Source organism: Vitis riparia, chromosome 8, assembly GCF_004353265.1.
Source record: "Vitis riparia cultivar Riparia Gloire de Montpellier isolate 1030 chromosome 8, EGFV_Vit.rip_1.0, whole genome shotgun sequence".
Classification (NCBI taxonomy): domain Eukaryota; kingdom Viridiplantae; phylum Streptophyta; class Magnoliopsida; order Vitales; family Vitaceae; genus Vitis; species Vitis riparia.
The window spans coordinates 16,614,722-16,627,054 of NC_048438.1; the positions used below are offsets into that span (position 1 = coordinate 16,614,722).

Below are 12,333 nucleotides of genomic sequence, written 5' to 3' on the forward strand. Positions count from 1 at the left end.
TTAAAAAAAAATTCATAAACTAATCTTATTAAAAAATAATGTCTCGTTTTTGTCATACGAATGTTCACATCATAAAATTACAGTGGGTAATTATGATTTTAATTTTTTTTAAATGATTAAAACTATAATTATTAATTATGATTTTAAACTTAAAATTAAAGTTATGATTAAGGACCATAATTTTAATCACTTAAAAAAAAAATCATAGTCATTATGATTTTATGACGTGGATGTATACGGGATTTTTGAATCGAGTTTAGCGTATGGATTTGTCTTTTTTAAATGGGTTACTTTTGTTCAAAACTCCATAATGGGAGCATTGCAAGGGTGCACCCCAGTGAGTAGAGGGTCCGTGAATTCCGAAATTGCCCTTAGTCCATGCTACCGTTTAAATTCCAAAGTTGCTTTGCAGAAGAGAATAGAGGTCTGTTTGGGGGCAAGTAACGTAAGCTGTGGCGGCACTCAAAACCCTAACACGGAAGAAACGGTCCCAATCTCACAGAACAGAATTTATTCGTTTGTTTCTCGGAGGAGTGCAAGAAACACATCCAGTTGATTCTTGGTTTGGTAAGTGGTGAAAATGGTGCGAAACAAGGCTTCATCAAAGAAGCAGCAAAAGCGTGGAGTAGACTTCAAAGTAATATATCTGAACACTTATATTTCTCTCCTGTTTGAAAATTTCAACGTTTCCAAGATTAATCTGACACTGTTTGATGGATTTCCATAGAAAATAAAGCGGAAGATTGGTAGGAAATTGCCACCACCGAATAATGCGACAAACACTGAAATCAAATCCAAAGGTAGTGGTCTTCGTACTCTACTGGTTTTTTTGGTTATTATTATCGACGAATCTGTGTGTGCAGATACGTTCCTTTTGTCTACTTGTCGAGGGGAAAAATCGTAGTTTAATTTTTTTCTTTCAACGAAAGCAGTTCTTCTTTGTGGTTTGAAATATAGCGTAGAGCCTTAAAACAAATAAATTTTCAATAAAAAGAATTCTGGAACTGTTTAATTGAAACAAGCAGATGGTTAATTTTTTCTCAAAACGAACCAAAGAGACATGATAATTTTAAAGTTGTGTGTTAAATCTTCTACCAGGAGGAAAACAGCCCTAGAAGAGGTTTTTTTTTTTTTTTCTCCCTTCCTTGTGTGTTAATAGATGGGTTTGTACTTGTAGTGATACGGTGTTGTTGATGGCGTTTGTTCTTATGTGTATTCTGAGCAGCAATTATCCTTCCTGAGCAGAGTGTGGCATCAGAGAAGGCAGGTTTAGCCGTGAGCAAGAAAGGTTTAACATTAAAAGAGCTTCTTCAGCAGACATCCCACCACAACCCAAAAGTTCGAAAAGGTATTTGGTTCTTATTGCAGAAATTTATATATGTATAAAGATTTGCCTTCAACATTTTGAAGAGTGATGATGAGAATATGCAAATGAAATAATGACTTGTTCCTTTATAAGAAAATTAAGAATGGAAATGAAAAATTGATATTTTAGATTTCACTGTTTTGACCGTGAGGAAGCACAAGGCTTCACTCAGTTGAGTTTAATGAAGTTATCTGACTCAGTTGAGAACATTAATGTGGGAACTGGACCAACTTAAATTTAGGATTTAAAAGTTGATTAGCTTTTCATTTACTCAGTATTTTTAAGCATTGAAATGATGGGTTGACAAATATAATTTGTTTGATTTTGTAGTCAGCTAGAGGCAGGCATTGTTGCCCAAACGTCTCTATAAGGGGACAAAATTCGGATAGGATTATAATAGCTGAAAACTGTTAGCTTCTTTAATCACCAGTACATGCTTCATTGTGGTGACTATCCTTGTCTTAATCTAATCCGCCTTGCCACTCATCATACCTATCATTTAGATTTTTTTTGATAGGTAATAAAAGGGCTTGCATTAAATTTTATTATTATCATCACTGTGCTCACATATGACACAGAAAAAAAATGTGTTTTGCTTCAGGTTGTAAATTTGGCTGATGGTATAATTGCAAACAACTGAACAAATTAGCATAAATTTAGTGTTATAACAAAATGCATTCCGGCTTATATTATATAGTATAGATATATAGAGATAGAAGACCGATAGATTCTCCATTGTTGCTTCATTATTTTGACATGGCCATTTACTGAATTCATTATTTGTTAAAAAATGCAGACATGCTAAATTCTTTTCATTTGAGAGTGGCTTGAAAGCAACTCTATCTTATGTCCTTGTTGTCAGATTATATATATAGATGCGATCTTTGTGTACTTCCTGTGTACCTTGTTGCACTCTTTCTTTGGTGTGTGTTTATAATATCTCATGTATATACATAGAGAGAGAGACACTAATACAAAATGTTTTCCCTTTGAAGATGCATTGATAGGTATTAGGGATTTATTCCTTAAATATCCAGCAGAGCTGAAGTTGCACAAATATGCTGTTATGGAGAAACTTCGTGAACGCATTAGTGATAATGATAGAGTTGTCCGAGAGACATTATATCAACTTCTTAAGTCAGTCGTTTTCCCCGGCTGTAAGGAGGTAACTCTTGTTATCTTTTCTTCTTTAAACCCTCTCAAACGAGAACAGGGGCTTGTTCAATATTCTGTTAACACTTTCTCCAATGTCCAAACAATCATTAATTTGTGTTGGTATTTCTAAAACACAAGAGATGACAACATATACATGCATGTATAATAGGGAGTTTAGAAGTTGTAAAACATGTAGAAAGTGGGAGAGATAGGGATAGGTTATAAGAGTGTATTGAAAAGTAGAAAAAAAAAATGTTGAGAATGAGGGAGATATTTTAGGAATTGGTAGTGATATGGCAGACTTTGGTCTATTTTGCTTTATATATCTTTAGAAAAATTATACTTTCAAACCTCCTTTTGGATTATTTAACAAATGCAGTTCCCTTAAAAAATAATCCCTCCCACATGCCCTTAAATAGTACTAGCTTACTTATTCCTAAAATACCCCACTCATCTACTTCTACCCAGCCATTCTCCTTACTAAATGTACTTTCATTTTTTTTTTTTATAATTCCATTAAAATTGTCTCTAGTTCTCAAAAAATTTTAAATGAATATTAAAGTTATATTTTCCAAAAAAATGCATATTAACATGTTAGAAATTTAGCAAAGAATTATAATATTTTATAAATTCACATAAACTTTTTGAGATGAATATTAATTTATAAGGAGTACATACAAAATAAATGGATAATGATTTTTCGTAGAATATGAATACTGACATGATAATAAAAATACAATTCATGTAGTGGCTAAAAATGAATGATAATGGTTAATAATATTTATTTAAAACAAATTATAAAAACAAGCATGATTAATTTTTTTAACGTGTCAATAAACTAAGTTATTCTATTAGACGAATGTATTTACTATCCAATTGCTGATAGGGTAGTCTGGAGCATTTTGATTTATAAATTCTATTATTAATTGGCTTGATTTTTAAGTTTCAAATTATTTATAAAAATTACTAGACTTGTTAATGAATTCAATGCATTAAGTCTCACTTGATTTGAAATCCATTTACTTTGTGAGAAAATGCAGAAAAGTATAGTTATGTGCACAAGAGAAATCGACATAGTTATCCTAGATCAACTTTGATTTGGGAAATTCTGATATTAATTGGCTCAAATTTTTAAAAATTATAAACTCATTAACAAATTCAGCACGATGAGTGTGTTTGAATGCAGATGCACTAAAGGTTAAAACTTGGCTAAAGAAATAACTATGTTCCACCCTTTGTTCCTTCATATTCTACACCTTACCTATATATATACTACTTCATGATCAAACTTGTATTATTACAACCATTGAGCATTATTTCTAACTCACCAAATAGGTTTGTTAGGTAAATGAATTCCTAATTAAGCCAGGCTTGGTACATTGTATTTGTAAATGACTTTAGGAAATTTTAAAATAATTTGAAACTAAAAAATTGAATCAATTAATATTAGAATTTCTTGGACTAAAATTGGTTCATAATGAATTCTTTAGTGCACAGAATTATACTTTTCCAAAATTTGTCACTAGGCAAATGGACTACGGTCCAATCAAGCAACACCTTGATGCTCATTGGGTTTTTTAATGAATCTAATAATTTTAAAAATAATTTAGAGCTCAAAACTTGAAACAATTAGCACCAAAATTTTTAAGAACAAAACTAGTGACTAGTATAGAATGTCTCTATCGGTTTCTCTTCTGTACACAATTATACTTTTTTTGAATTTTCTCACTAAACACATAGACTCCAAATCAAGCGAGAGTTGATGTATTGAATCTATCAGGAGTCGCATAATTTTTAAGAATAACTTCAAACTTAGAGATCAATTTAATTGATACTAGAATTTCTCAAACCAAAATGGCGTGTAATACTTTACTAATAATTAGGTAGTAAATATATATATATTTATATATAAATTTGACTATTTATATGTTTAGAAAAAAATAAGTGTGTGTGTTTTTATAATTTAAAATATTTTTATTTATTTTTAACAAAAATACAATTTATGACCTTATTAAAATAATTAATATTTGTATTTTATAATATTTAGTAAAAAAAAAACATTTAGCTTAGTTGATAAAGCACAAGACTCTCAACCTTATTCAACATTTACTTAAAAAAAAAAAAAATCTTAGCATTAATGACACTTATCATTACATTGATCATTTTAAAAAATTATTACCCATTTATTTTGTATTTACTTTTTATAATTTAATATTTATTTTAAAATTTTAAAATGTTGTTATTGATTTTTAATGAAAAAAATATAATTTTAATATTCATTTAAAAAGTTGGAAATTATAGAATTATTTTTAATGAAAGGTTAAAAAAAGAAATGAAGTGGGTTTTTAACAAAATCCTTCAAGGTAAATGGAATTGATGGTTTGCTGAGGATAGAGGGGTTTTATGGAAGCAAGTTATAAGTGGTAAGTATGGGGTAGAAAATGGAGGGTGGTGCTCCAAGAAGGTAAGAGAAAGTTGTAGGGTAGGGTAATGGAAAGTCATTAGAAAGGATTGGAATCTTTTAGCTAGAAGAGTTGTTTTATCAGTCAACAATGGGCAAAGATGAAATTTTGGAAGGACAAGTGGTGTGGTGATGAAGCACTGTGTACTACCTTCTCTTCTCTTTATGCTATTGTTGATTCTAAAGAGGATTGGGTGGCAGATGTTTAACGCCTGATAATTGAAGGGGGTTGTTGGACCCCTCGTTTTTCTAGGCTCCTAAATGATTGGGAAGTGGACTTCGTAGAACAATTTCTTTTGAGTTTGCAAGGGAGGAGTGCGTGTAGGGAAGAGGAAGATAAAATAATTTAGACAAGGTCGAAAAATAGGAAGTTCTCTATTAAAGCCCTGTACTTGACTTTAGAGTAAGAAAGTATGGTGTCATTTCCTGCTAGTGTGATTTGGAACTCTTGGGTTCCTTCAAAGGTGGGTTTTTTCGCTTGAGAGGCTATTTGCACAAAGGTGTTAACTTTAGATCATGTAAATAGGAGAGGGTGTTTTTTGGTAATCAAATGTTTCCTTTGTCTGGTGGAGAAAGAGTCCATTGATCACATTCTTATTCACTATGCCAAGACAAGGGTTTTATGGAATCTTTTGTTCTCCCTGTTTGTGTGCTTTTGGTGCTTTTGTCTTTGATCAAAGAGACTCTTTTAGGATGGCATGGTTCTTTTGTGGAAGAAAAACTAGAAAAAGGTATGGCGGGCAACTCCATTGTGCTTATTTTGGACCATTTGGAAGGAACTCCTTCCTTCGTAGTTTATGAGTTTGGTCTAAGTTGTTTTTAGATTTTTTTTTTGATAGATAAAGTTGTTTTTAGATTTTGGTCCTTCATCTATAACAGAAGTTCTAGACTGGTTGGGTTCCTTTTGAAGGGGGCGTAGTTTTTTGTTGGTCCCTACTTTTTTGTTGGCACTTTTAAGGCGTTCATTGTATAATGGAGTGCTGTTTTGGCGCTCTTTGTTTATAATACTCTCTTGCTTTACTCATTAAAAAAAGGGAAGTGGGTGCATTTAATGTGGCGAATGGGTGTGTGAAGTAGATGAGAAGGGCATTTTGGGAATAAGTGAATTAGATGGGGCTGCATTTGTTAAATATTTCCAAATTAACAAATGAAAGCATAATTTTTTCTGTATCACTAGGCTTTACCATTTAACATAAATTTCCACTGTGATAGTACATTCCAAAATTAGCTTGTTGAAATTTCTTTTGGATCACTTTGCCTTATTCAATTTGCCAAAAACTAATAAATAAAGTGAATTATTTATTTTATTTTATTTTATTTTATTTTACTGTTCCAAACATTGTTTTGGGAGTGTATGTTTGCTTGTTGTATGTTTAATGATCATCCATGTTTATTCTTGATTTCTTCTCTCATTTTGTCTGAAATATGCTCATAGAAAAACAAACCTAGAAAGATGACAATATATTTTTTGCTTGGTATTTCATTGCTCTAATTGACTGTTTCTTTTGTTTGCATTGAAGAACTGAGACACACTTTTGAAATTATTAAGGAAGAAGCTGCTTAAAGTCAATAATTTTGCTTAGGTACATTGGAGTTATTTTGCAAAATGCCAAAGAAGCATATCTTCATAAGGTTTTCTAATCCAGGATGATAGGATATCTTGGTGATGAATATTTCCTTATTTTCATGGATATGTATAATTTTTTCTTAATAGGCTTGTTTATTGATCTCTTGACCCGATATAATATTGTATTTACTTTTCTATTAAACGTTTAAACAGAACCCTGAATGGCTAAAGTACCCCTTGTTGTGTAGTAGGTTGAATCTATAAAGGAACTTATCAGAAGAAAAAAAAATGTTGAATCCATAAAGGAATTTTTGAAATAGAAAAATGAGTCCTTTTGATTTTCTATCTAAATCTCAAAATTTCATCTGATTGAAGAATTGTGCTCTTTCCAATATTGGTTTAGTTTGTATTTCTTTTGGATAGTAAGTATTATGTCATCAGGTTCCTCTATTATCCTCATGGAATCATGGATCATATTTTGGGCGTATGTCTGCTTCTGTCATCAATTTGGCTTTGTAATAATTATTGTGAAGAATTATTGTGAAGAATTATTGTCATTTTAGTAACACACAACTCTTTGTTTTTCATGTACAGGATAATCAAGGGCCTTTCATTTCCATGATGATGGCTTACATTTTTAATGCAATGACACATTTAGCAGTTGATGTTAGGTTGATGGCTTTCAAATTTTTTGACCTTGTTGTCCAGCACTATCCACCTTCCTTTTCCTTGTATGCTGAAAAGGTATCTCATTTTGTACTCATTCTGAAATATTGTGTTAGTATACATTTCTTTGTAATTCCAAAATTCTTGTCACAGTTCCTGTTCTCTTCAAAGAGATTATGTACCTTGTGGTGTCTAAACTTGTTCAGTCCTGGCTCATTAAGATTAAAGCTTGGAATTCAGGCTTGGGTCTGGTCTGATCAATTAAAGCAAGTTTGAAATTCAGGTTTGAGCTTGGTCCAATTAGATATAGTTAACCAATGAGTTTAAGCAAGTTCCATAATGATCTGGGTTCTAGTTGCTGTAATATGCCGTCTGGGACGATATTATGGAATATTCTCTATGTTGGTTTATTTTTCTATGGCTCTTGCTTTTATTATAGGTGTTAACAAATCTGACTTCCAGTTAATTAATTCTTCTACTCATATGTTATTTTTCAACAGATTCTCCAAAACTATGAAGATATTCTACAGAAGAACCAATTCTATTTGCAGGACAAGGGAAAGCTCAAGAATGCTCTTGCTGGGTTGGTGCGCTGCTTGACACTGTTGCCATGTAATACAAGAGAAGTTGTCTCATCATTTGAAGAGGTAGCTCTATTGTTGCTAAGTACCAATTGGTTTGCACCGTCTATTTTGTATTTTGGTGTCTCAATATCATGGTGGGAAATTGTTCATTTATTTTTTGGTCTTATTTTCGTTAATGGTTGATTTCTTTTCTCTTGAATTACTTTTCATTGTTGTTCTTGTGCTTATTGTCTTTATGTTTTTATTTATAATGTCATGAAATTTACCTATCAAAAAATTTATAATTTCATAAAATTCTATATCAAATCACTTCTAAGCATGCTCACAGGTCCATCACAAATAAAACAATGTACATATAGTGACTTATCTTTCATGGTATTTATTGCTGGCATGAAAATCTGTTTGAAATGAATGTGTGGATATTATTTAAAAGTTTTGTTTACTAAACAGGTTTTCTCAAACTAATTTGATCTTGGCCTTCTAATTTTGATTTTGGGAAAATGATGCTGAGAAGTTTTACTGAAAATTAATTTGATGAATTTGTATGGGATTCTTGAATTTATTAAGCAAATGAGCAGTGTGCTATGCGGTGATTGCCATTTGTAAGGCTTATTTTTACAAGTTGCCAGTCTTGAAATTATACTTTCTACTATATTTCCTTGTCCTTAATTTAATAAATTTGAGGATTCCTCATCCTTCTTCTATATATCTTTATCCTTAATTTAATACATTTGTTTTTGATAAAAAAAGTATACTTTCTACTGTTACTTCTTTTGTATATATATATATATATATATTTTTTTTTTTTTTGATAAGTAAGCACATATATTAACAGAAGGCAAAAAAGCCGCAAAGCATACAGGGAGTATACGAGGCAACTATGGCCTCCCAACCAAAAAGAACAAAACACCCCAACCCCTAATTGGAGGCTAACTCCAAGAAGCCTATAAGGGAGTTCGACTCCACACCAATGTACAATTTAGCCCAACCTCAAATATTACACACAAACGAAGTTTTTAACTTCTAAATGGCTAACAACCCCCCCCCCCCCCCCCCCCCCTCTAAATGCTAGCCTATTCCTCTCCTTCCAAATTGTCCCAAAAATGTACAGCGGAATGGACTTCCACAATTTTTTCCTTTTTTTCCCCACAAAAGAGCCCTTCTAGCTACTTAGAACCTCCTTTACAGATTCTGGAAAGGCCCACTGAACACCACACAACCCAAGAATGATATCCCACAAAACTCTAACGATTGTACAATGAATTAAAATATGATTAATCGTTTCCTTCTTATCACCCACACAAGAAACAACGGTTAGGAAACTGCCACCCTCTTCTCTGAAGCCTATCAAGAGTGAGAACCTTTCCCCATGCGGCTTCCCATGAAAAAAAGCAATTTTGGTTGGAACTCTATCCACCCAAACATTGCTATAAGGGAACTCGACGACAATAGGACTTGCCAACACATTGTATGCTCTCTCTTGACTCTAAACAGCCCGTCTCCTCCTTCCTTCCAAATCACCGAGTCTTCCTCCAAAGTAACTCTGTATTCCCTCAACTCAACCAACAAGTTGCCCACCATATCCAACTCCCAGTCATTAAAGGCCCTTAAAAACCTTAAATTCGACCCTCCTTGACCAAAATTCTGATCCCACATTTCCTCCACTGTGACATTCCTTTGGGCAGCCATGGAAAAGAGATTCGGGAACCTTTGGGACAGCACATTATTCCCGCACCAAGGATCTGTCCAAAATCTGATTTTATTGCCTTTTCCCACCTTGAACACCATATTTTCCCAACACCAAGCAGACTCCTTCAAGATCTCCTTCCAAACCCCTACTCCAAACACCCCATTTGCCTTCCTTGTCCTCCATCCAAAGTCCTCTTGCCCATACTTTGCCTCAAGCACCTTCTTCCAAAGATCCTCCTTAGCATGCGCAAACCTCCATATCCATTTGCCTAGTAAGGCTTTGTTCAAACAAGCAAGCTTCCTTAATCCTAACCCTCCCTTTTCTTTATCCGTGCACACCACCTCCCACTTGACTAAGTGTGCTTTTTTCCCCCCATTGGCCCCTCCCCACAAAAAATCTCTTTGTAGCTTTTCAAGTCTCCTTGCCACTGATTTTGGCATACGGAACAAAGACATTTGATACAAGGGCATGCTGGCCAACGTACTCTTTATAAGAGTGATTCTCCCTCCTTTGGAGATATATTGGCGTTTCCAAAGGGCAAGTCTCCTCACCTTCTCCTCCACCCCATCCCACACGGAAATGGCCTTATTAGACGCCCCTAAAGGCAGCCCCAAGTATATAGCAGGCAGCTGTCCCACCCTACACCCTATTTCAACAGCCATCTCGTTCACCCCTTCCACTTCCTCTACCGGAATAACCTCGCTTTTGTCCAGATTAATCTTTAACCCTGAAGCCGCTTCAAACCAAAAAAGAATCCAGCTCAAATACGTTAAGTACTCTTTCTTTGCCTCACAAAAAACTACTGTATCATCCGTAAAAAGTAAATGAGATATATTGACAGCCTGCCCTCTTCCTCGCCATATGCTACACCCAGAAATAAAGCTCCCTTCAACAGCCCTCGTGATAAGCACACTTAGCACTTCCATTCCCATGACGAACAAGTAGGGGGAAAGAGGGTCCCCTTGACGTAACCCCTTCGAACTTGAGAAGAACCTAGTTGGCACACCGTTCACCAACACTGAGAACTTGGTAGTGGAAATGCAACTCCACATCCATCCTAACCATTTTGGCCCAAATCCCATCTTTTGCATAACCTTCAACAAAAATTGCCAATTGATGCTATCGTACGCCTTCTCAATGTCCAATTTACAGATTAGGCCTTTCTCTCCCCTTTTTTGCCAAGAATCTATTACCTCGTTTGCAATTAGGGAGGCGTCAAGAATCTGTCTCCCTTTAATAAAAGCATTCTGATCAGGAGATACCACTTTTTTAAGCCTGTTGGCTAGCACCTTAGCCAACAATTTGTACAATCCCCCTAGCAAGCTGATAGGCCTATAGTCACCCAGGTCCTCCGCCCCGCCTTTCTTCGATAACAAGACCAGAAAAGTATTATTTAGGCTCTTAATGAAGGAATTCTGCTCATGGAACTCCTTGAACATATCCAAAACATCCTCCTTAACAGTCTTCCAGCAGCTTTGCCAAAAAGCCACCGTGAATCCGTTCGGACCCGGAGCTTTGTCCCCATTCATCCCCATTAAGGCTGCATGAATCTCTAGCTCAGAAAATGGGAGCTCCAAGGCTTCCGCTTCTGATTGACTAATCTGCTTCAGCAGTAGACCCCTTATATCCGCCTTCCAACCCGAGCTATCAGAGAGCAACTGCTGATAGGCATTTGCAATCCCTTCCCTCACTTCTTGTTCATCTGTATGCCTCACCCCGTTTATCTTTATTTTATCCAAGACATTGACTCTCCTATGGGCATTAGCCATACAGTGGAAATACCCCGTGTTTCTATCCCCTTTCCTTAGCCATAATTCCCTTGATAACTGCCTCCAGTGGATTTCTTCCAGCGACACCCACTTAGCATAATCCTCCTTGGCTTCCTTTTTGCGGCATAATTCCTCCTTTATTAAGCTTCTCTCCCCTTCCATTAAATCCCAGCGCTCCACTTGCTGAAGGGCTTCAACTTTATTTCTCTCCAAACTTCCGAACACCTCCTTATTCCAGATTTTTAGATTTTGTTTCAACCCCTTCAGTTTAACAGCCAACCTGTAGCTAGGGCTGCCTCTAACCACAATCCCTTGCCACCAACCCCCTATCAGGTCTTTGAATCCCTCAGCTTTGAGCCACATATTTTCAAATTTGAAAGGGGAAGGACCTCTTCTTAGCCCTCCCCCCTCAAGAAGAACCGGGAAGTGATCCGAGGTTGGGCGGGGAAGTCTTCTTTGAGATACCCTACTGTACTAGTCAAGCCAACTGAGAGTTGCTAGAAATCTATCCAACCTGGCCCATGAGTAATTGTTGAGCCCCCCACTCCAGGTAAAAGATCCCCCTTGCAAAGGGAAATCAACTAGCCCTAAATCATCTATGATATGGGCAAATCTCCTCATAGTTGAGGTAATCCTCCCATTTCTACTCCTTTCAGAATGGTACAGGATCGTATTGAAGTCACCCCCTAAACACCAAGGCTCCTCCCACAATCCTCTAATTGCCCCAATCTCCTCCCACAAGCACTCCCTTTCTTCTCTGGAGAAAGGGCCATAGACCCCCGTAAACACCCAGATCCCTCCATCTCCCACATTTCTGAATCTGTAGGAGATGGAAAATTGGCCCTCTTCCCAATCCAAAATCTTCAGCGATCTTTTATCCCAGCAAATCAAGACACCCCTTGTCGACCCCATAGCATTCAAGACCCTCCAGTCTAGGAATCTCCCTGGACCTAAGCTTCTCACTACCCCTTCAGTCATAACTTGCATCTTTGTCTCTTGAATACAGAACAGATCCACCTTTTGTTTTTTGATAACGGACTTAATTACTTTCCTTTTGGAACTGTCATTCACTCCC

General features: G+C 35.5%; 1 protein-coding gene across 3 annotated transcripts in view; it reads left to right on the top strand.

Annotated features, from left to right (window-relative positions):
- The first annotated feature begins 417 nt into the window (after nucleotides 1-417).
- Nucleotides 418-12,333, top strand: part of LOC117919583 (testis-expressed protein 10 homolog) — a 34,240-nt gene continuing 22,324 nt past the window's right edge. For 2 of the 3 annotated variants that reach the window (XR_004652099.1, XM_034836769.1), the window contains exons 1-6: nucleotides 418-637; nucleotides 728-800; nucleotides 1,226-1,348; nucleotides 2,362-2,531; nucleotides 7,144-7,293; nucleotides 7,716-7,862. Coding sequence is in view for 2 of the 3 variants with exons in the window: in XM_034836769.1 (XP_034692660.1) it covers nucleotides 581-637; nucleotides 728-800; nucleotides 1,226-1,348; nucleotides 2,362-2,531; nucleotides 7,144-7,293; nucleotides 7,716-7,862 (720 nt within the window). In the remaining variant the exon portion in view is untranslated. The remainder of the gene's footprint in view (nucleotides 638-727; nucleotides 801-1,225; nucleotides 1,349-2,361; nucleotides 2,532-7,143; nucleotides 7,294-7,715; nucleotides 7,863-12,333) is intronic. The other variant, XM_034836770.1, reaches the window with a different exon arrangement.